Source organism: Oncorhynchus keta, chromosome 24 (genome assembly GCF_023373465.1).
Source record: "Oncorhynchus keta strain PuntledgeMale-10-30-2019 chromosome 24, Oket_V2, whole genome shotgun sequence".
Lineage (NCBI taxonomy): Eukaryota > Metazoa > Chordata > Actinopteri > Salmoniformes > Salmonidae > Oncorhynchus > Oncorhynchus keta.
Window position 1 is genome coordinate 30,197,949 of NC_068444.1, and position 24,649 is coordinate 30,222,597.

A 24,649-nucleotide genomic window follows, 5' to 3' on the forward strand; every position below is an offset into this window, starting at 1 on the left:
AACACTTAAAAGGTACAAAAAAAGTAAGTACTTTTTGCTATCCTACCTAAGGTCAGTATTCTTTTTCTCAGCATTTCTAGTGCTGAGGTTGTGGAAGGGAAGGTTTCCAGTATATCAGTACAGTGCTTAGTTGGTCTACAGCTTTGTGGTTCCTGCAAAAGGCCAGAATTATAACTCAAGATCTGCATGTGACTTTAGTTTTCAGCGAAATCTTCAATTGACAACCAAGAATGATTGATGCAAAAGTTTGGAGAAAACTTTCACATCAATAGACAAAAAAACAGCATACCCCTATTTCTCCTTGTCAAAATAACTACAATAAAGTACTGAAGTTGTTGACCGTAGCCAGATGGAGGTACTCTGGCTGGTCATCGTTATCCTCCTCCTCTCCCCCCTGCTCCCCTCCGTCCCTCCCCACCCTCTGCCTCGTGGACAGGGTATTCCTCTTCTCCATGACCTCTGACCCCAGCGAGCGGTTCTCAAGACACTCCTGGATCATCTGGGCCAGATCTTGCTGCAGACGCTGGCAGTTCTCCCTGCAGGGAAGGACAAGGACATAGGAGTTAATTATATAGATCTACATACAGTGCATTCGGAAAGTATTCAGACCCCTTGACTTTTTCCCAAAAAATGTACTTGTCAGCCTTATTCTAAAATGGATTAAATTGTTTTTTCCCCTTGTCAATCTACACACAATACCCCATAATGACAAAGCAAAAACAGTTTTTTTGCACATTTATTAAAAATAAAAACTGAAATATTACATTTACATAAGTATTCAGACCCTTTACCCAGTACTTTGTTGAAGCCCCTTTGGTAGCAATTACAGCCTTGAGTCTTATTCTGTATGACGCTACAAGCTTGGCACACCTGTATTTGGAGAGTTTCTCCCATTCTTCTCTGCAGATCCTCTCAAGCTCTGTCTGGTTGGATGGGGAGTGTCGCTGCACATCTATTTTCAGGTCTCTCCAGAGATGTTCAGGTTCAAGTCTAGGCTCTGGCTGGACCACTCAAGGACATTCAGAGACTTTTCCTTAAGCCCCTCCAGCATTGTCTTGGCTGTGTGCTTAGGGTCGATGTCCTTTTGGAAGATCTCTCTGTACTTTGCTCCGTTTATCTTTCCCTTGATCCTGACTAGTCTTACAGTCCCTGCCTCTGATAAAAAAAAACACAGCATGATGCTGCCACCACTATTCTTCACCGTAGGGATGGTGCCAGGTTTCCTCCAGACGTGACACTTGACATTCAGGCCAAAGAATCCAGTCTTAGTTTCATCAGAACAGATAATCTTGTTTCTCATGGTCTGAGAGACTTTAGGTGCCTTTATGCAAACTCCAAGCAGGCTGTCATGTGCCTTTTACTGAGAAGTGGCTTCTGTCTGGCCACTCTACCATAAAGGCCTGATTGGTGGAGTGCTGCAGAGATGGCTGTCCTTCTGGAATGTTCTGCCATCTCCACGGAGGAACTCTGGAGGGCTGTCAGAGTAACCATCTGGTTCTTGGTCATTTCCCTGACCAAGGCCCTTTCCCCCCGATTGCTCAGTTTGGCCGGGTGGCCAGCTACAGGAACTTATAGGAACTTCTTCCATTTAAGAATGATGGAGGCCACTGTGTTCTTGGAGAACTTCAATGCTGCAGAAATGTTTTGGTACCCTTTCCCAGATCTGTGCCTTGACACAATCCTGTCTCAGAGCTCTAGGGGCAATTACTTTGACCTCATTGCTTAGTTTTTGCTCTGACATGCCCTGTCAACTGTGGGACCTTTAAATAGACAGGTGTGTGCCTTTCCCAATCATACCCAATCAATTGAATTTACCACAGGTGGACTCAAATCAAGTTGTAGAAACATCTCAAGAATGCTTAAGGGAAACAAGATGCACCTGAGCTCAACTTCGAGTCTCATAGCAAAGGGTCGGAATACTTTTGTAAATATGGTATTTCTGTTTTTAATTTTTAATACATTTGCTGTTTTTGCTTTGTCATTATCGGGTATTGTGTGTAGATTGATAAGGGAAACAAATTATTTAATCAATTTTTGAATAAGGCTATAACGTAACAAAATGTGGAAAAAGGAACGGGGTCTGAATACTTTCTGAATGCATTGTAGATATGTAGCTCTAATGATATCTGTTTACCCTACAAAATGGAAGAAAGAAATGAATGTAGAAGTTAATAATATAGATAGATCTAAAGATGACGTGTAGCTCTAGTGATGTACATTCTCGTGACTAAGTTATAGGTGAGCATATAAATTAGCAGAAGGTTAACTCACGCTGTCGGTGGCATTGGCAGGTTGTAGTCCTCTCCTGTTTCACCTGTCAACCAGTAGGTCAACTCTGTGCCTTTACCCTGGGATATATATATACACACACACAATATTATATGATATTCAACACAGTAGATAAGAGTACTAAATAGTTCAAATGGCATCCAAAAAATCTGTATGATTCTGTCATGACAAAGCGCAAAGCGGCATGTGCCATGTCCATACCTTGAGAAAAGTCTCGCCTCTCTTCTCGTACTCAAACTTGCAGTCTGTCCTCTGTAGGATGCTGACGGTGGGCTGACTGACGTGGATTCTCAGGGCTGGGCGGAGAGAGACAGAGTTGTATTTTACTCACCTGCCATGACAGCTGATATGAACATGAAATGTTTGTGTAGATTTGGTGTGGATATTTCCAGTGTTCCTGTAGCCTTACGATGTCCAGTTGACTCCATGCTAGAGGCAGTGTTGACTGTGTCTCCAAACAGGCAGTATCTGGGCATCTTTATCCCCACCACTCCTGCTGCACAGGGGCCTAGGGAACAAGTAGTAAGACTTAAGGGGGGTATTGATGACAGACAGAGGGAGGAGAGAGAGAGAGGGATGTTACAGGAAAGAGCAGAGACCAAGGAGGTTTTGTATTGATGATATGTACGAGGAGAGAGAAGGACGTGTTATGAATTCAGGATAGGACTTGGGGAGCTACGGATACCTGAGTGCATCCCAATGCGGATCCACACAGGTAGTCCCGGCAGATGTCTGAGCTGGAAGGTCCCCATAAATGCCAGAATGTCCAGGGCCATGCGGGAGATGTCCACCGCGTGCCTGTTCCCGTTCCGCCGAGGCAACCCCGACGCAACCATGTACGCATCACCTATCGTCTCCACCTGACACAGGACAAGAAGGAAGATATAGAAGCTATACATCTACTATTGAACTAAACGTTGTAGTATACAGTAAGCATAGCATCAACCACAACCTTAACCCTAACCTCAACCCTAACCTTGTATACGTCGTGGTGGTCGAGGATGCTGTCGAAGCCCTTGTAGATGTCGTTGAGCATGTCCACCACTTCCATGGGGGTGCTGTACTGGCACAGGGTGGTAAAGCCCACGATGTCGCTGAAGTACACCGTCACCTCCTCAAACAGCTCCGGCTCCACGATGCCTGTCTCCTTCAGAGAACGTACCACAGGACTGGAGAGAGGAGAGAGAGAGGTCATTTGCTGGTCTTAAAGTGGTTTTCTGGTTGTGCAGTCTGACAAAGACCTGGTCGAAACACTGCACTTTATAAAACAAGAACATGGAACTGTGTTCGGGTATTTGTTCCTTTTTGTTGTTGTTTGTCGACTGACCGAGGCAGCAGCATGAAGTTGAGGCAGTCGGCCCTGTCCCTCTCAGCCTTGTACAGAGTTGTCCTCTCCTCCACCAGGTGCTCCAGGTTCCGGGAGTACATCTGTAGACGACGGATCAGGTTGTCCATGTAGCTCTCATTAGCCTGGTTGTGCAGGTTACTTTGGAAAAAAAGAACAGGATCAGTCACACACATATATACACACACAACAAGGGCAGCACATGTAGGTGCTGCCCTTGTGAGGGATTTCTCAAAGGTATCTTAAATGAAAGAGATGGGTGCAGCTTTACAGAAACTACATGTTAGTTATTTAGAAGCACTGCAAACCATAACCATGCTGGTCTTACTTATATCTCTATTTATTGTCATGTTACAGAGACATTTTGCCATCTTTGTAAATGTATTCTTCACCTTTCTGATAAAATGGCCAAGTCCTGGCAAGTGTTTAGTTCTATCCAATAAAAGAGAGATAAAAGTAGGTAGCTGGTACCTGAAGATCTTCCCCAGTGAGCTCTCTATCTTCTTAAAGTCAGGCCTTCGCTCTGGGTCCTCATCCCAGCAGATCTTTATCAGCGTGTACACCTGTGGGCATTCAGAATAAAATAAATGTACAAGCCAAAGTGGATTACAGACTCTCTATATCTGTCTTTCTCTGTACTGTAATCCCCCCCCCCCATCCCCTATCTCTGTCTCTCTCTCCTTCTCTCTGTTGCACACAAACAGAGACAAACACACAAGCAAATGTCAATCTTACCTCCAGTTCTTTTTCTCCTGCAGTCTCAAAATTCAGATCAGGTCTGAAATAGGTTATTTTGATAGGGTACTGCACTCTGGCCATTTTCTCTGATGAAGACAGAACAACTTGTGTGAGCGTCTTGTTAATCTGCTACACTATGTTGAGCTCAACTGAACAATGCTACAGTTGACCAGGAGGGGTCGATACTTCCCCAGAATTAAATGCAGGACCACTCAAAGTGCCAAAGATTACATTTTAAATAAGGGTAACTACAGTATAGCAAAGCTGATGCAATGATCCTGTTCTGAATGTCTATATAAGGTGTTATATAGGAATGTGTTTAACCTGTGCGGTCGGAGTAGGCCTCAGTGTAAAAGGTTTTCCTCCTGAGAACTATCTCCTGGGCGATGATGGCAAAGCTGTAGACATCTCCCTTCTGGGAGATCCCCTGTCTTCGCAGGTGCTCTGGAGCTGTCCACAGGTCTGATGGGGGAGAAAAGGGAGGGGAAGGATGGAGAGGAAGAGAGAGTGAGGGGATAGGGGAGGATAGGTAAAAAAAACAAGGGGCAGAACAGGGATCAGACAGAAAGAGACATCCTAGGACAGACAGACCTCAGGGGTCTAGCCCTACCGAAGTAATAGTTCCTACCTCTGCCTGGGTTTAGAATAGTGTTGCAGCCAAAGTCAGTGATCTTGACCACCATGCGGTTGTCCACCACACAGTTAGTGGACTTGAGACGGCCATGGACCTGGATGTCACTGGAATGGAGGTAGGACATACCCTGCGGAGATGAAGAAAGGGGAGGAGGTTTTGTCTTTGAATAAAGGCCTACTGTATTTCAATGACTCAATGTTGTCAAATGGATTAAAGCACTTCGGAAATGTATATCAATATTGACAAGGTAAAAACTCTTGGATAGGGTTTTAGCTTGGCTAAGGTTTTAGCATCTTACGGTAAATTGCTCTGAGTTGGCATTTTCTGAGCTCATACAAACCAACAGCAGAGTGTAGACTAGAGTTGTTGCTAGCTCACCTTGGCGATGTCGTACATTACAGAGATCTTAAACTCCCAGTCCATGAAGGTCTCCTCCGGGTATGAAATATTGTCATTCAGCACACACTGAGGAAGGAAGAAGTTAAAAGTTCAAAGGGAAAGTGTGTGTGGGCGTGCGTGCGTGTTTGCATGTTGTGTTTCTCACCCTTAGAGATCCCCTCTCGCCGTACTCGAACACCCCAAACACACCATGATCATACTTGACTGTGCCATAGAACTTAGTCAGGTTGTAGTAGTCAATGTGCAGAAGCTGTAAATCAGGGAGATTGGATATAATAAGCAATAGGAGTTTTAATCAAATCAAATATGAACAACTAAACAAAGATACCACATGGACACATGTAAAAAGGCATACTTGATACCCTTTAGTAGTCTACCCGACATGATCAAACTTGAAACCCTTTAGTAGTCTACCGGACATGATCAAACTTGATACCCTTTAGTAGTCTACCCGACATGATCAAATTTGATACCCTTTAGTAGTCTACCGGACATGATCAAACTTGTTACCCTTTAGTAGTCTACCGGACATGATCAAACTTGCTGTATAATTGGTGACTCACCGAGTTGAGCTCTATCCTCTGGCTCTTGTTAAAGTTCCCGTCCGAGTGGTTCAGCTCCTTCAGGATCACAATCTGAAACCATGACAACAACAGTCGCCTCAGTAAACGTGACCTTCATCACCGTGACAACAGCAGTAGCCTTATTACACCTGACCATATCCAGCTCCCTCAAGATCCTTCTTCAAGTGTCAAAGTGAAGGAGTCGGGCAACATGAGTATACAATACACCTGACCTGACCACTGTATCAGTCACTGAGCCGTGGTAGTTGCTTCAACCTACATATGTATATATGGCTCTTCATATGTATGTATGTAGAGTTGAAGTCAGAAGTTTACATTTACATTTACATTTAAGTCATTTAGCAGACGCTCTTATCCAGAGCGACTTACAAATTGGTGCATTCACCTTATGACATCCAGTGGAACAGCCACTTTACAATAGTGCATCTAAATCTTTTAAGGGGGGGGGGGGAGAAGGATTACTTTATCCTATCCTAGGTATTCCTTAAAGAGGTGGGGTTTCAGGTGTCTCCGGAAGGTGGTGATTGACTCCGCTGTCCTGGCGTCGTGAGGGAGTTTGTTCCACCATTGGGGAGCCAGAGCAGCGAACAGTTTTGACTGGGCTGAGCGGGAACTGTACTTCCTCAGTGGTAGGGAGGCGAGCAGGCCAGAGGTGGATGAACGCAGTGCACTTGTTTGGGTGTAGGGCCTGATCAGAGCCTGGAGGTACTGAGGTGCCGTTCCCCTCACAGCTCCGTAGGCAAGCACCATGGTCTTGTAGCGGATGCGAGCTTCAACTGGAAGCCAGTGGAGAGAGCGGAGGAGCGGGGTGACGTGAGAGAACTTGGGAAGGTTGAACACCAGACGGGCTGCGGCGTTCTGAATGAGTTGTAGGGGTTTAATGGCACAGGCAGGGAGCCCAGCCAACAGCGAGTTGCAGTAATCCAGACGGGAGATGACAAGTGCCTGGATTAGGACCTGCGCCGCTTCCTGTGTGAGGCAGGGTCGTACTCTGCGGATGTTGTAGAGCATGAACCTACAGGAACGGGCCACCGCCTTGATGTTAGTTGAGAACGACAGGGTGTTGTCCAGGATCACGCCAAGGTTCTTAGCGCTCTGGGAGGAGGACACAATGGAGTTGTCAACCGTGATGGCGAGATCATGGAACGGGCAGTCCTTCCCCGGAAGGAAGAGCAGCTCCGTCTTGCCGAGGTTCAGCTTGAGGTGGTGATCCGTCATCCACACTGATATGTCTGCCAGACATGCAGAGATGCGATTTAGAGTTTACATACACTTAGGCTGGAATCATTAAAACTCGCTTTTCAACCACTCCACAAATTTCTTGTTAACAAACTATAGTTTTGGCAAGTCGGTTAGGACATCTACTTTGTGCACGACACAAGTAATTTTTCCAACAATTGTTTACAGACAGATTGTTTCACTTATAATTCACTGTATCACAATTTCAGTGGGTCAGAAGTTTACATACAATAAGTTGACTGTGCCTTTAAACAGCTTAAAAAATTCCAGAAAATTATGTCATGGCTTTCGAAGCTTCTGGTAGGCTAATTGACATAATTTGAGTCAATGGGAGGTGTACCTGTGGATGTATTTTAAGGCCTACCTTCAAACTCAGTGCCTCTTTGCTTGACATCATGGAAAATCAAAAGAAATCAGCCAAGACCTCAGCATTTTTTTGGGAGAAATCCACAAGTCTGGGTCAAACACCTGAAGGTACCACGTTCATCTGTACAAACAATAGTACACAAGTATAAACACCATGGGACCACACAACCGTCATACCGCTCAGTAAAGAGAGATGAACGTACTTTGGTGCGAGAAGTGCAAATCAATCCCAGAACAACAAGCAAAGGACCTTGTGAAGATGCTGGAGGAAACAGGTACAAAAGTATCTATATCCACAGTAAAACGAGTCCTATATCGACATAACCTGAAAGGCCGCTCAGCAAGGAAGAAGCCACTGCTCTAGAACCGCCATAAAAAAGCCAGACTACGGTTTGCACCTGCACATGGGGACAAAGTTCTTACTTTTTGGAGAAATGTTCTCTGTTCTGATGAAACAAAAACAGAACTGTTTGGCCATAATGACCGTTGTTATGTTCGGCAGAAAAGGGGCAGGCTTGCAAGCCGAAGAACACCATCCCAACCGTGATGCACGAGGGTGGCAGTATCATGTTGTGCAGGTTCTTTGCTGTAGGAGGGACTGGTGCACTTCCCAAAATAGATGGCATCATGAGGATGGAAAATTATGTGGCTATATTGAAGCAACATCTCAAGACATCAGTCAGGAAGTTTAAGCTTGGTCGCAAATGGGTCTTCCAAATGTACAATGACCCCAAGCATACTTCCAAAGTTTTGGCAAAATGGCTTAAGAACAACAAAGACAAGGTATTGGAGTGGTCATCACAAAGCCCTCACCTCAATCCTGTAGACAATTTGTGGGCAGAAATGAAAAATTGTGTGCGAGCAAGGAGGCCTGACACAGTTACACCAGCTCTGTCAGGAGGAATGGGTCAAAATTCACCCAACTTATTGTGGGAAGCATGTGGAAGGCTACCTGAAATGTTTGACCCAAGTTAAACAATTTAAAGGCAATACTACCAAATACCAATTGAGTGTATGTAAACTTCTGACCCACTGGGAGTGTGATGAAAGAAATAAAAGCTGAAATAAATCATTCTCGCTACTATTATTCTGACATTTCAAATTCTTAAAATAAAGTGGTGATCCTAACTGACCTAAGACAGGGAATTTTTAATCATTTTTCGGCCAGGTCGCAGTTGTAAAGGAGAACTTGTTCTCAACTAGCCTACCTGGTTAAATAAAGGTGAACTAAATAAATAAATCAAATAAATACAATTTGCTACCAAATACTAATTAAGTGTATGTAAGCTTCTGACCAACTGGGAATGTGATGAAAGAAATAAAAGCTGAAATAAATCATTCTTGTTGGCTGCTTTTCCTTTACTCTACGGTCCAATTCATCCCAGACCATCTCAACTAGGTTGAGGTCGGTTGATTGTGGAGGCCAGGTCATCTGATACAGCACTTCATCACTCTCCTACGTGGTCAAATTGAATTGAATTCTAAATAAATCACAGACAGTGTCACCAGCAAAGCACCCCACACCATCACCCCTCCTCAATGCTTCACGGTGAGAACCACACATGCGGAGGTCATCCGTTCACCTACTCTGCGTCTCACTAAGACATGGCGATTGGAACAAAAAATCTCACATTTGGACTCATCAGAACAAAGGACAGAATTCCACCTGTCTAATGTCCATTGCTCATGTTTCTTGGCCCAAGCAAGTCTCTTCTTATTATTGGTGTCCCTTAGTAATGGTTTCTTTCCAGCAATTCCACCATGAAGGCCTGAATCACGCAGTCTCCTCTGACCAGTTGATGTTGAGATGTGTCTGTCACTTGAACTCTGTGAAGCATTTATTTGGGCTGCAATTTCTGAGGCTGGTAACTCTAATTAACTTATTTTCTGCAGCAGAGGCAACTCTGGGTTTTCCTTTCAAGATAGAACAATTACATCACCACATTAGTAAACTGGTAGAGCAGGGTCACAAGGCATCATATGGGAAAGTACAACCAGTGAAACAAGAGGTAACATAGTAATTAAAGTGGTCTCCCTGTGAGCAGAAGTTATATTTGTTTTTACTATAATTTTAAAAATAAATTGTAACATTTGACGCAAAGACAGAGGTAGAGTATAGTAGAGATTGTAGAGGGATTTCTGAGTTAAAGGAAACAGAGATGTAGACTAGTGAAGGTAACAAGGTAAGTAAGTAGTAAGTTAATTGGAAAATAAGAGTTTAGAATTTGAATTGTTTGGATTGCTTAAGAGTTAGCAATCTAGAATCTAACAAAATGTTATTTCATTTGTTTTTATTGTTTTTTTCACAGTTAGAGAAAATATTTCTTAAATTGTCACACACACAGAATTTTCTTAAATTTGTATTTTCTGAGTTTTAAATGAACACATGAATTATTTTTGCTAAAAAATGTACTGAAGAAACTTACCGTGACCTTGGATATGAAATGTATGAAATGTTTGACTGTTTTTAAATAATTTGTCTAATAGAGAAAGAAACACTTATTTGAACGGTTTGAATGTCCTCTGACCTCTGTCCTGACTTTCTAGTGTGGTCACCCTCGCTGGAAAGCTGAGAGACATTGGATGAGGATTTGAAGTTAATTTATCATACTGATAATTACGGAGAAGTTTATAGTTATGTGTGATTCGGACCACGGGAAGGTTAGTCCTGTCTCTGGTTTATTTTTCTATTCCTTGAATCAAGTAGTAATTCTAATTGAGGCGGCAGGGTAGCCTAGTGGTTAGAGCGTTGGACCAGTAACCGGAAGGTTGCAAGTTCAAACCCCTGAGCTGACAAGGTACAAATCTGTCGTTCTGCCCCTGAACAACCCACTGTTCCTAGGCCGCCATTGGAAATAAGAATTTGTTCTTAACTGACTTGCCTAGTTAAATAAAGGTTAAAAAAATAATAATAATAATTTGATATGCAGTGCTGTTGTTTTTTATACATTGATCACGTTGTGAGTCGTGTCAAAATAGGGGAATTACTAGTCTGAGGTTTTTGGATTGAAGTTTACACACCTTGAGTAATATGTAGGAATGTATCGAATGATGTATGAAGGAGTGTATTGTTGTTTGTCTGTTTTGTTTCAATATAAATCTCACCAGATTGGGTCTGCTGGATGATCGGAATAATTTCCTGATCCTATGACTCTGCGATGAGGTTGACAGTGTCAGGGGGAGTATAAGCCAATTTGGAAAAATGGTTTCAACAAACAAATGTGATGTTATTTTCTTTGACATTTGTTTTAGAAATTGGTATTAAAAATATTGGTAAAAGTTACCATTTGTCATGCAGTCAATGCTTGTCTGGATTTCCTGAATCAGAAATGAACTGAACTAAACTGTTGTTCTGATCTATCCTTCCTTGAGATTATGGATTGTGACTAGAGATAGTATCTAGATGCAAGGAAGGGATCATTTGACCAAACGGTGTGGACCTCAAAACCCCCTCTAACCGGCTGAAGAAATGGTGTTCAATACGGCCCTGTCCTGCACCACTTCTATCAAGGGATCTGAGTCCGAGCCAGCAACTGGTGTGCAGCATCCAATATCAACTACTTTTTCTCTGCCCTTCTTTCAGGAGTGCAACATAAATCTATGTGGGGTGAGCATGAAGAGAGATCCGTTCCAAAACGTCTCTTATGTTGCTGCTATACTGGTGGGCAAATGGACAAGACATAATAGGCGGTGTGGTGGGGCTCAGGTGAGACATTGAAATTGGGACATTGTCATGGGCCATCCACTTTGAACTGTGAAGCTATCTGAAGATGAAGAAATGCCAGAAGAGTGCCGGGAAAGGGAGGGGGTTGGTCAACCGTGCCCGTAATTGATTTAGACTTGTTTGAAATTGTTTTATTTTGATTGATGAGGTCTAAACACTGCTAAATGTATAGTAATTTAGGCTGAGAATGCATTGAGATATGGATCTGTAATTATAATCATGATGAGAAGGTTAATACTGGAATTATAGGTTAAATATATTGTATGTTAAAATAAATGTTCATTCTGCCAGTGCTGATGTGTGTTAAATTGAGGGATATAATTTTGAGTGTTTGAACCAGTGTGAATCACTGAAGAATGTAATTCTACATTTTGGTTGGATAATTCATTGTTTTGTTTTGTGATTTGGAAACTGAATGATTATTTAAACAAAAACACATGTTTTTACTCCTGATCTCATTTTGGCTTGCCATAACAAAGGGATTAAATACTTATTGACTCAAGAAATTTCAGCTTTCCATTTTTAATTAATTTGTAAAAATGTCAAAGAACATAATTCAACTTTCACATTATGGGTTATTGTATGTAGGTTAGTGAAAAAAACAACTCTATTTAGTCCACTTTAAATTCAGGCTGTAACACCACAAAATGTGGAAAAAGTCAAGGGGTGTGAATTCTTTCTGAAGGCCCTGTATAAGTTTGAGTTACCTTTTTATCATAGCGTCCTTGGCGGATCATATAACTTTTGTTTGTCCTGTGGTCTTCGTCAATCTGACAAACAAATGGACATAGACGGGAGTTAGAAGACGTATTAGAGAATGTGACTTAACTTTGAGATCTCACAATGATGACATGCTTAGGGGTGCCGCATACTGATGAACTTGCTGACCTTGAGGCAGACCAAGCTACGTTCGTTATACTCCAGCGGGGTGATGAGGTCAGAGTGGATGTGAGACCATCTCTTCCTCACCTGGCGCTCTCTCCTATTCTGCCTGGTAACAGATAGCAACACAGTGTAGGAGGTCTCCCCCATAAAAAGAGTTATATTGGACTGGGGGTTCCTGTTCTAGTAATTATATTTCTATGGTCACCCTGAACATACCATGATAGATAAAACAACCCTCTATGGAATCAGGCACCAAAATGGCAGATTTGAGGTGATTCTAACTTGTGCCTTACCTGTAGAAGATGAATGCGATGGTAGCCACCACCACCACAGTGACACCTAAGACAATGACAACGATGTTCTGCACCCCCAAACCTGGGGGGGGGGCATGATTATGATGAGGAGACCAATAAAATGGACTGCGTCATAGCTATACAATTTCTCAATGAGTGTGCAGGGAAGGGGGTAATTTAGGTGGTATTACTGGACATTGAAATTGAGCAATTTAAGGTTCAGTGTCTTGCTTAAGATCGCTGTCGAATCCCCAAGACAACTTGGTGAATAATCTAGTTGGCTTACGGTTTTGAAACAGCAACCTTTTGATTGCTGACCCAATGCTCTTAACCCCTACGCTACCTGACACCCTGATCTCACAACACTGGTTCTTGTCCCATATCTGTCTTATCGATCAGATCTGGGATGAAAAACGAATATGAAAGACACAGACCATACCGATCACTTATCGCAGACATTTTGGTGAAATCGTCCATTATAAGTACAGTGCATTCGGATATATTCAGACCTGTTGACGTTTTCCACATTCTGTTACTTTACAGCCTTATTCTAAAATTGAATAATAATTTTTTCCCTCATCAATCTACACACAATACCCCATAATGACAAAGCAAAAACGGCATTTCAGACATTTTTGTTATTGTATTACATATACAACACTGAAATATCACATTTACTTAAGTATTCCGACTCAGTACATTGTTGAAGCACCTTTGGCAGTGATTACAGCATAGAGTGTTCTTGAGTATGATGCTACAAGCTTGGCACACCTGTATTTGGGGAGTTTCTCCCATTCTTCTCTGCAAATCCTCTCAAGCTCTGTCAGATTAGAATGGGGAGTGTCGCTGCACAGCTATTTTCAGGTATTTCTAGAGATGTTCGAGCGGGTTCAAGTCTGGGCTCTGGCTGGGCCACTCAAGGACATTCAGAGACTTGTCCCGAAGACACTCCTGTGTTGTCTTGGCTGTGTGCTTAGGTTGTTGTCCTATTGTAAGGTGAACCTTCACCCCAGTCAGAGATCCTGAGCACTCTGGAACAGGTTTTCATCAAGGATCTCTCTGTACTTTGCTTCGTTCATCTTTCCCTCGATCCTGACCAATCTCCCAGTCTCTGGTCTGAAACAAAATCACCACAGCATGATGCTGCCGCCACCATGCTTCAGCGTAGGGATGGTGCCAGGTTTCCTCCATATGCGATGGTTGGCATTCAGACCAAAGAGGTCAAGCTTGGTTTCATCAGCACAGAGAATCTTGTTTCTCATGGTCTGAGAGTCCTTTTGGTGCTTTTCGGCAAACTCCATGTCTTTTACTGAAGAATGTCTTTCATCTGGCCACTCTACCATAAAGGCCTGATTGGTGGAGTGCTGAAGAGACGGTTGTCCTTCTGGAAGGTTCTTGACAGAGGAACTCTGGAGCTCTGTCAGAGTGACCGTCGAGTTCTCGGTTACCTCCCTGACCAAGGCCCTTCTCCCCCGATTGCTCAGTTTGGCCGAGTGGCCAGCTCTAGGATCAGTCTTGGTTGGTTCCAAACTTCTTCCATTTAAAAATGATGGAGGCCACTGTGTTCTTGCGGACCTTCCATGCTGCAGAAATATTTTGGTACCTTTTTTTGGTACCCTTCCCCAGAACTGTGCCTCGACACAATCCTGTCTCGGAGCTCAACGCACAATTCCTTCGACCTCATGGCTTGGTATTGCTCGGACATGCACTGTCAACTGTGGGACCTTATATAGTCAGTTGTGTGCCTTTCCAAATAATGTCTAATCAATTGAATTTACCACAGATGGACTCCAATCAAGTTGTAGAAACATCTCAAGGGTGATCAATGGAACAGGATGCACCTGAGCTCCATTTCGTGTCTTATAGCAAAGGATCTGAGTACTTTTGTAAATAAGGTATTTCTATTTTTGATTTTTAACACATTTCTAAAAACCTGTTTTTGCTTTGTTATTATGGGGTATTGTGTGTAGATTGATAAGGAAAACAATTATTTGAATCAATTTTAGAATAAGTCTGTAACGCAACAAAATGTTGAAAAAGTCAAGGGGTCTGAATACATTCCGAATGCACTGTAGCCTATACTAGAGAAATGTGAAGTTTAAAATGAAATAATTTTGCTAATATGGGTGATTGTTAATTGTACAATTGATGGCTACAACCATCAAACTAGTAGTAGTAGTTTAAAGGATCATTAAAAAACTGTGCACATCAATTCAGGCAATTTATCGTGATATGGATTTCTGTGCATTTCGCTCAGCTTTAGTTTAACCCTTACCCTGATCTGGAATGTCATTTGGGAGATGTCTGCCCCAGATGAAGGATGGTTTACTGTTGACGATGTTGGTGTAGTTGTAGACAGTGTTGAATATAAATAAAGTTTCATACTGCGGAGGAGACAGGGAAAGTGTTAAAACATTCAAATTGACACGATAGAATGATGTAAGTCATCTGCTAAATTACTCAAATGTAAATGATGATAGCTGACCTACCTTGTTGTCAGTGGTGGTGTAAATGACTGAAAAATTCACGTCTCTGTCCCCATGGTCATCCAGCTTGTAGTGGCCTGCGATGCCTTTATGGAAACACATATACACAGCTTACACTAAACAGATCTACAGAACTACACAAACACACACGCACACACACACACACACACACACACACACACACACACACACACACACACACACACACACACACACACACACACACACACACACACACACACACACACACACACACACACACACACACACACACACACACACACAGGTGGTCCAGGCCAGACCACATGGCTTTATGTGTTGTTTCCTGGTCTCTTACCGTCAAATGAGATGTTTCTGAAGTGGTTGATATTGACTACCTCCGTGCGGTTGAGCTCAGACTCAGGCTTGCTCCAGATCTTTCTCATCACCTGACCAAACAGCAGCACTGCGTCATGGTACGCTGCCATATAGTCATTCATCTGGAGAGAGCGGAGATCGATTGCACCCTGGTCAAAAGTAGTCCATTACTTTTTTCTCCTTTAGTGATAATTCAAATGTAGGGGCAGCAGTTCATTATAATATTTTGGGGCATGGATTGCTTTTTGTGCAACTGTGAGTGAGTGCCATTCCAGATTATGTAATCTGTTTTGTTAAAAGCTAAATTAAAAATTTAAAAAGCAAAATATTTTTTTGTAGGATGTTTTCTGAGATTCTTAATGTAAACATTTAGGGCAGTAGTACCATTACATGTTATATATGACTATGGCCAGTGACGGTGTCTTGTGAAAGACTCACGTATGACTTTGTGTCAATTGAGAACACTTGACTCTATCAGTGGTTCTCAATTCTCTTCTTAGGGATCCTAAGCAGTTCCAGAGCTAGAACTCCTGATTCAACTTGTCAATTAATACAATTATAACACCTATGGAATTTTAACAATATCATATGGCTAACCAGAATTTAAAAAAACTGTATGGTTCATCAAAAAGATCTACAATGAACCTTTGAGATTGAGAAAGGTTCTATATAGGACCACTCTCCATAAAGTAGCCCCAGAAAGGGTTGTAACCATAGCGGGACTGTTGGAAGTAGTTCTTTATAGAACCTTCAAAGAATTTCACTATTTAGCCCCAAAACGTAATCTGCTATGGTTACAAGCCAATTGACCCTTATTTGGCACTATATAGAACCATTTGTTTTTAGTGTGTACAGTACATAGGGAATAGGATGGCATTTGGACACAACCTCAGAGTACAATGATAGACAGGGCCCCAGCCCAGCAGGGTGTCTCACCGTCACGTTGTTGCCCAGGTCTGTGTCCACAGTATAGTTCCTAGTGTTGGGCATGGTGAGAACCAACACGTTCTTCATAGCAGGGATAGAGGACTTATTGGTGTAGTACTTATCACTGTGGGGAGTCATGGGTTCATTGTCAATGACACTGCAAACACTGGTGCTCTCTGACAAGCAAGGCGATTACAGTATTAAGCCTCGTGAACTTTTTCAGGTGAAAAAATGCAAACACAAATAAAAGACTGGGGAGGGAGAAAAAGCGAGAGAGAGAGCGAGAGAGAGAGAGGCAGAGAGAGAAATGAGGATAGAGAGAGAGTGACAGAAAGAGAGAGGACTAACTTGTAAAGATCGACCAGGATGAAGACAACACTAGGATCAACCTCCATAGTTCCATTCTTCAGGTCCACGATATCTCCTGGAGTCCCACACACTATGAACACTGCACGAGAGAGAGAGAGAGAGAGAGAGTGAGTCGTGGCCTTCAATGGCGCGCCCCGAAATCTGATTGGTCTCTGAATATTTTGATAACTTTGACTAAGACGGACACTGACATCAATCTCACCTGAGAAAGCATCCGAGCAAGCGATACAAAACCCATGTATCTCATGTTATCTGGTCAAAAATAGTATGACATGCTGTCTTGACAAAAATAGTATAGAAAATAGTCGTATTCTTTTTGGCCAGACAGCATCAGATAAACTACATGGCCAAAATGATTTGGACACCCATTTCAGCCACACTCGTTGCTGACAGGTATATAAAATCTAGCACACAGCCATGTAAACTCAATAGACATACATTGGCAGTAGAACGGTCTTACTGAAGAGCTCAGTGACTTTCAACGTGGCACCGTCATAAGATGCCACCTTTCCAACAAGTCAGTTTGTCACATTTCTGCCTTGCTAGAACTTCCCCGGTCATCTGTAACTGCTGTTATTGTGAAGTGGAAACATCTAGGAGCAACAACGCCTCAGCCGCGAAGTGGTAGGCCACACAAGCTCACAGAATGGGACCGGTGAGTGCTGAAGTGCATTGCACACAAAAATTGTTTGTCCTCTGGTGGAAACACTCACTACTGAGTGAGTGTTGCAACCGTGGCCGAGCAGCCACACGCAAGCCTAAGATCACATGCGCAATGCCAACCGTTCTCTGGAGTGATGAATCACACTTCACCATCTGGCACTCCGATGAACGAATCTGGGATTGGCGGATGCCAGGAGAACGTTACATGCAAGAATCCATAGTGCCAACTGTAATGTTTGGTGGAGGAGGAATATTGGTCTGGGGCTGTTTTTCATGGTTCGTGCCTTGGTTCCAGTGAAGGGAAATCTGAAATCTGAAGGGAAATCTTAACATTACAGCATACAATGACATTCCATACAATTCTGTGCTTCCAAATTTGTGGTAACAGTTTGGGGAAGGCCCTTGGCAGTTTCAGCATGACAATGCCCCCATGCACAAAGTGAGGTCCATACAGAAATGGTTTGTTGAGAACTGTGTGGATGAACTTGACTGGCTTGCACAGAGCCCTGACCTCAACCCCATCGACCCCTTAGGAATGAATTGGAACGACTGCGAGCCAAGCCTAATCGCCCAACATCAGTGCCCGACCTCACTAATGCTCGTGGCTGAATGGAAGCAAGTGCCCACAGTAATGTTCCAACATCTAGTGGAAAGCCTTCCCATAAGAGTGGAGGCTGTTATAGCAGCAAAGGGAGACCAACTCCGTATTAATGACTATGATTTTGGAATGAGATGTTCGACGAGCAGGTGTCCACATACAGTTGAAGTCGGAAGTTTACATACACCTTAGCCAAATACATTTAAGCTCAGTTTCACAATTCCTGACATTTAATACTAATAAAAATTCCATTTTAGGTCAGTTAGGATCACCACTTCATTTTAAGACTGTGAAATGTCAGAATAATAGTAGAGTGAATGATTTATTTCAGCTTTTATTTCTTTCATCGCATTCCCAGTGGGTCAGAAGTTTCCGTACACTCAATTAGTATTTGGTAGCATTGCCTTTAAATTGTTTAACGTGGGTCAAACGTTTTGGGGAGCCTTCCACAAGCTTCCCACAATAAGTTGGGTGAATTTTGGCCCATTTCTCCTGACAGAGTTGGTGTAACTGAGTCAGGTTTGTAGGCCTCCTTGCTCGCACACTCTTTTTCAGTTCTGCCCACAAATTTTCTGTTGGATTGAGATCAGGGCTTTGTGATGGCCACTCCGATACCTTGACTTTGTTGTCCTTCAGCCATTTGGCCACAACTTTGGAAGTATGCTTGGGGTCATTACCATTTGGAAGACCCATTTCGGACCAAGCTTTAATTTCCTGACTGACGTTTTGAGATGTTTCTTCAATATATCCACTTAATTTTCCTCCCTCATTATGACATCTATTTTGTGAAGTGCACCAGTCCCTCCTGCAGCAAAACACCCCCACAACATGATGTTGCCACCCAACTTCACGGTTGGGATGGTGTTCGTCGGCTTTTTTTATTTTTTTATTTTTTATTTCACCTTTATTTAACCAGGTAGGCAAGTTGAGAACAAGTTCTCATTTACAATTGCGACCTGGCCAAGATAAAGCAAAGCAGTTCGACAGATACAACGACACAGAGTTACACATGGAGTAAAACAAACATACAGTCAATAATACAGTATAAACAAGTCTATATACAATGTGAGCAAATTAGGTGAGAAGGGAGGTAAAGGCAAAAAAGGCCATGGTGGCAAAGTAAATACAATATAGCAAGTAAAACACTGGAATGGTAGTTTTGCAATGGAAGAATGTGCAAAGTAGAAATTAAAATAATGGTGTGCAAAGGAGCAAAATAAATAAATAAATTAAATACAGTTGGGAAAGAGGTACTTGTTTGGGCTAAATTATAGGTGGGCTATGTACAGGTGCAGTAATCTGTAAGATGCTCTGACAGTTGGTGCTTAAAGCTAGTGAGGGAGATAAGTGTTTCCAGTTTCAGAGATTTTTGTTGTTCGTTCCAGTCATTGGCAGCAGAGAACTGGAAGGAGAGGCGGCCAAAGAAAGAATTGGTTTTGGGGGTGACTAGAGAGATATACCTGCTGGAGCGTGTGCTACAGGTGGGAGATGCTATGGTGACCAGCGAGCTGAGATAAGGGGGGACTTTACCTAGCAGGGTCTTGTAGATGACATGGAGCCAGTGGGTTTGGCGACGAGTATGAAGCGAGGGCCAGCCAACGAGAGCGTACAGGTCGCAATGGTGGGTAGTATATGGGGCTTTGGTGACAAAACGGATTGCACTGTGATAGACTGCATCCAATTTGTTGAATAGGGTATTGGAGGCTATTTTGTAAATGACATCGCCAAAGTCGAGGATTGGTAGGATGGTCAGTTTTACAAGGGTATGTTTGGCAGCATGAGTGAAGGATGCTTTGTTGCGAAATAGGAAGCCAATTCTAGATTTAAATTTGGATGGAGATGTTTGATATGGGTCTGGAAGGAGAGTTTACAGTCTAACCAGACACCTAAGTATTTGTAGTTGTCCACGTATTCTAAGTCAGAACCGTCCAAAGTAGTGATGTTGGACAGGCAGGTAGCGATCGGTTGAAGAGCATGCATTGAGTTTTACTTGTATTTAAGAGCAATTGGAGGCCACGGAAGGAGAGTTGTATGGCATTGAAGCTTGCCTGAAGGGTTGTTAACACAGTGTCCAAAGAAGGGCCGGAAGTATACAGAATGGTGTCGTCTGCGTAGAGGTGGATCAGGGACTCACCAGCAGCAAGAGCGACCTCATTGATGTATACAGAGAAGAGAGTCGGTCCAAGAATTGAACCCTGTGGCACCCCCATAGAGACTGCCAGAGGTCCGGACAGCAGACCCTCCGATTTGACACACTGAACTCTATCAGAGAAGTAGTTGGTGAACCAGGCGAGGCAATCATTTGAGAAACCAAGGCTGTCGAGTCTGCCAATGAGGATGTGGTGGTTGACAGAGTCGAAAGCCTTGGCCAGATCAATGAATACGGCTGCACAGTAATGTTTCTTATCGATTAAGATATCGTTTAGGACCTTGAGCGTGGCTGAGGTGCACCCATGACCAGCTCTGAAACCAGATTGCATAGCAGAAAAGGTATGGTGAGATTCGAAATGGTCGGTCATCTGTTTGTTGACTTGGCTTTCGAAGACCTTAGAAAGGCATGGTAGGATAGATATAGGTCTGTAGCAGTTTGGGTCAAGAGTGTCCCCCCCTTTGAAGAGGGGGATGACCGCAGCTGCTTTCCAATCTTTGGGAATCTCAGACGACACGAAAGAGAGGTTGAAGGCCTGCAAGCCTCCCCCTTTTTCCTCCAAACATAATGATGGTCATTATGGCCAAACAGTTCTATTTTTGTTTCATCAGACCAGAGGACATTTCTCCAAAAAGTACGATATTTGTCCCCATGTGCAGTTGCAAACCGTAGTCTAGCTTTTTTTACAACAGTTTTGGAGCAGAGGCTTCTTCCTTGCTGAGCGGCCTTTCAGGTTATGTCGATATAGGACTCGTTTTACTGTGGATATAGATACTTTTGTACCTGGCTCCTCCAGCATCTTCACAAGGTCCTTTGCTGTTGTTCTGGGATTAATTTGCACTTTTCGCACAAAGGTATGTTCATCTCTAGGAGACAGAACGCGTCTCCTTCCTGAGCGGTATGACAGCTGCGTGACCCCATGGTGTTTATACTTGCGTACTGTTGTTTGTACAGATGAACGTGGTACCTTCAGGCATTTGGAAATTGCTCCCAAAGAGGAACCAGACTTGTGGAGGTCTACAATTCTTTATCTGGGGTCTTGGCGGATATCTTTTGATTTTCCCATGATGTCAAGCAAAGATGCACAAAGTAGATATCCTATTTGACTTGCCAAAACTAAAATTTGTTAACAAGAAATTTGTGGAGTGGTTGAAAAACAAGTTTTAATGACTCCAACCTAAGTTTATGTAAACTTCTGACTTCAAAAGTACATGGGCTTCATATAATAAGACAGAGGGAGACTGTTTGCCTCGCTCAGATGCTTTCTCTGGTGAAATGGATTCAGCCTTGTGCGAATTGAAGGAATATTATGAAACACGGATAGACACGAATTATAAATTATTTTCTACTTTGTTGTTTTTTCTTATAAGCAAAAAAAATTATCCATGAATGGACGCCACTTTGTAGGCTGAATGTCAATACACTTATGGTGTTTATAATAGAGATCTCTTTCCATTCAAATGGCGGGTGCACAGTGCATTTCGCTCCAAGGCACTGCATCTCAGTGCAAGAGGTGTCACTACAGTCCCTGGTTCGATTCCAGGCTGTATCACATTTGGACGTGATTGGGAGTCCCATAGGGCGGCGCACAATCAGCCCAGTGTCGCCGGCGTAGGTTAATTTTTTTTAAATAAAAAAATTGTGCAGACGTTGGATTTATTTTGAAGTGGACGAACGTACGCAGGTAACCTACTGTATTTAACCGACTTTTTGAAGTGATTTATTTGACAATCAGATGAAAACATAATGACTGGTTGTGTTCATGACATATTCAAATGAAATACATATTTACAGTTAAATTCCATCTTTACTATAAAGCCCATAAAAATGATATCGCTCCTATGCACACATAGAAGGTCCAGTTAGAAAAATAGACAGCCCCCGAATGTCACAGTGTCACTTGCACTTGTGATGGCACTTTCAAGTGAATTTACTGCTGAATGCTAATGCCCTTTTATAAAACCCTGACCTTGAATGCAAACACTGTAACAAGACTTTTGGAATTGACTCATGATTTATTTGACCTGTAAAATGTACCAACGCTAAGCTGAAGCATTTAATGCGTTGAACCATCATAATTATATACAAAAAATCCACCTTGCAAATGTTATGGCCACCCTAAACTGGGTCTGTGCCCCACCTTGTCCACCCCATTCAAAATGTTCTGGACACTCCATTGCTGGCCTTCCCCCTGGTGGGCTATCTATCTGCCAATCCTCCAGATTTGTGAAAGGAGTGAGATGATGTGGGTTTACTTACAATTGCTTGTCCTCTTTTTGGAGTTTAATTCCATTCTAAGGTCTTCCGCTTTGGTTATAACTTGGGTATTTTTGACATGTAAGGAAAAGTGGGCTGAGCCTGTACCAAGTGCATTGATGTACCTGAGGAGGGATGGGGAAATACAATGACATCAGTATCAACATCACATCTAAGCAAATATAATATACACAAATAAATATTCTCAGTCATCAAATCGTCCATGAGCCTACGGAATCACTTGTCAGGTAATATCCACCTTCTCCCTTTTCCAGCATATTACACCTACAGAACTGACAAGTCAGGACACAAGTGACTCAAAAGCAACTCAAAGGAAACTCACAAACAGCTCACAAATGTCTCACAAGCGACCCACAAGTAAATCACTCACCAGAAGCAGTCCTCAGTGTTCTCCTGCTTCTTATAGAGGAAGGCTGTGGACCACTTGGGTTTGATATTGTTTTTGAAGTCCCAGAATTTTGTGAAGAATGTGGAGATCTTGCGTGCAGGGGGCAATATGCGGGTCAGGTTGTCTTGGTAGTCACATGACAGAGCAAAGCTGCCTGCTGAGATGATGGGCATGAGGAGCTTCAGACCAACCTCTTGACTGGAACATTGAGAGGGGAGGGAGAGAGGGATTGAGGGAGGGAGAGGGAGAGAAAGAGAAAGAAAGAGGGATGGAGACAGAGAGAGAGAGACAGCGAGAGAGAGAGAGAGAGAGAGAGAGAGAGAGAGAGAGAGAGAGAGAGAGAGAGAGAGAGAGAGAGGGATATGGGCAGAGGGATGGAGGGTATGTGAGACAGAAAGACAGACAGACACACACAGGGGAGAGTGGGAGAATGACACAACAGTATGTAATAAATTACTGTGTTATTAAAATGTAACTACAAGAGTAAACAAGTTGAATAAAGGTGTGGGCAATATATATAGAGGAAGTAAAAGAGAAAGGGTGTCACAGCAACACAACACTTACTCAACCATCTGAAAGGTTGCATGGGTACAGGTGGGCCCCAGCAAAACCCAGCCCTCCTGGCCTGTTTTCTGAAACAAAGGAGAAGCAGCTTATGTGTGTGTGTGTGTGTGTGTGTGTGTGTGTGTGTGTGTGTGTGTGTGTGTGTGTGTGTGTGTGTGTGTGTGTGTGTGTGTGTGTGTGTGTGTGTGTGTGTGTGTGTGTGTGTGTGTGTGTGTGTGTGTGTGTGTGTGTGTGTGTGTGTGTGTGTGTGTGTGTGTGTGTGTGTGTGTGAGAGTTGGTTAACACTCACAGTTAGGTTCTTCAAGGTCTCCACCACTTCACAAGTGCTGCTTTTGCAGCCTTTCTTGCTGTACAAACTAGTCTCGAGCCCAAGGAAGTTTGCAGTCAGGTTTCGCTTCACTCCTTGGAAAAGAAAACATCAATACACCATAATGGTGGCACAAAGATTACGGACCCACAGATAGTAAGTCAGCAGAACATCAAATCTGAGCTGATAAGATAAGTTAAATCACAAAAAATTAAGCTAAAAATATTTAGGTTAGGCTAAGGTCCTTACATCTATAACACAATGTAGGCCTAGGATATCCTTATAAACCAATTTTGTTTTTTATAGTCTGCTATATGTGATAATTGTACACTACCAATTAAGGGGGCTCAGCCACGGTGGGACTTGAACCAGCAGCCCTGTGAAAATGCTCTATTAATTTACAGTTTTTAAATTATAATTACATTTACCGTTTGGACAGCTTTTACAGGGGAGTTCAGCGTCGAGCTGGATTGCACTCTCCACAGCGCTACGGACAAATGTCATACTCCAGGGAGAGATGTCGTCATCCAGCAGAACTACGTTCATCATGATCCCATCCAGACAGTGAGGGTATATCGCCTCGCATCGGCCTGCGATCAACACCATCCAGCAGACACACACCCACCAACCTCTATGAGCCATTCTGAGGACTTAATGTATAAGCTAATGAATGTTCCTATTTTTCATAAGGAGAGTCTTTGGATTTCCCAGTCTAGATGACCTGTTCTGGTACCAATGGTGTTGAGAAGATGTTCAATGACAAGACATTGAGCTGTGGGTAAAATCCATTTGCCAGAAATGTTCTAATAATTCCAAAAAGTAAAAAGTTACTTGTCATCCCTTTTATTCTGTATTCCAAATATCGCAATATTCTCACTGAATATATATTCCATTCAGCACATGTACTTTTTCCAAAATTGGTGTGTGAAAAACAGCCTATAAAAATGTATTTACAACTCTGAATGTCTCAAACGTTTTTCATTCATTTAACTACTTACTGTGAAATCTTTCATTGATCGACTGCTTTGTTTCAAAACAAGGATGTATGGATTTACACACCTGCTTTGT

At 42.8% G+C, this 24,649-nt stretch overlaps 1 protein-coding gene across 1 annotated transcript; it reads right to left on the reverse strand.

Annotated features, from left to right (window-relative positions):
* Positions 1–24,649, reverse strand: LOC118402982 (guanylyl cyclase C-like). The gene is made up of 27 exons (XM_052478106.1): positions 24,010–24,649; positions 23,564–23,676; positions 23,275–23,342; positions 22,693–22,908; positions 22,305–22,426; positions 16,615–16,714; positions 16,276–16,390; positions 15,320–15,461; positions 14,986–15,068; positions 14,772–14,880; positions 12,497–12,578; positions 12,207–12,309; positions 12,026–12,088; positions 5,969–6,040; positions 5,551–5,655; positions 5,385–5,471; positions 5,001–5,133; positions 4,697–4,834; positions 4,370–4,458; positions 4,106–4,197; positions 3,617–3,775; positions 3,266–3,458; positions 2,975–3,149; positions 2,699–2,797; positions 2,491–2,585; positions 2,272–2,348; positions 1–536 (listed from the first exon to the last, which is right to left on the reverse strand). The coding sequence occupies exons 1-27, from the start codon at positions 24,221–24,223 to the stop codon at positions 314–316; spliced, it is 3,267 nt and encodes a 1,088-aa protein (XP_052334066.1). The 5' UTR covers positions 24,224–24,649; the 3' UTR covers positions 1–313.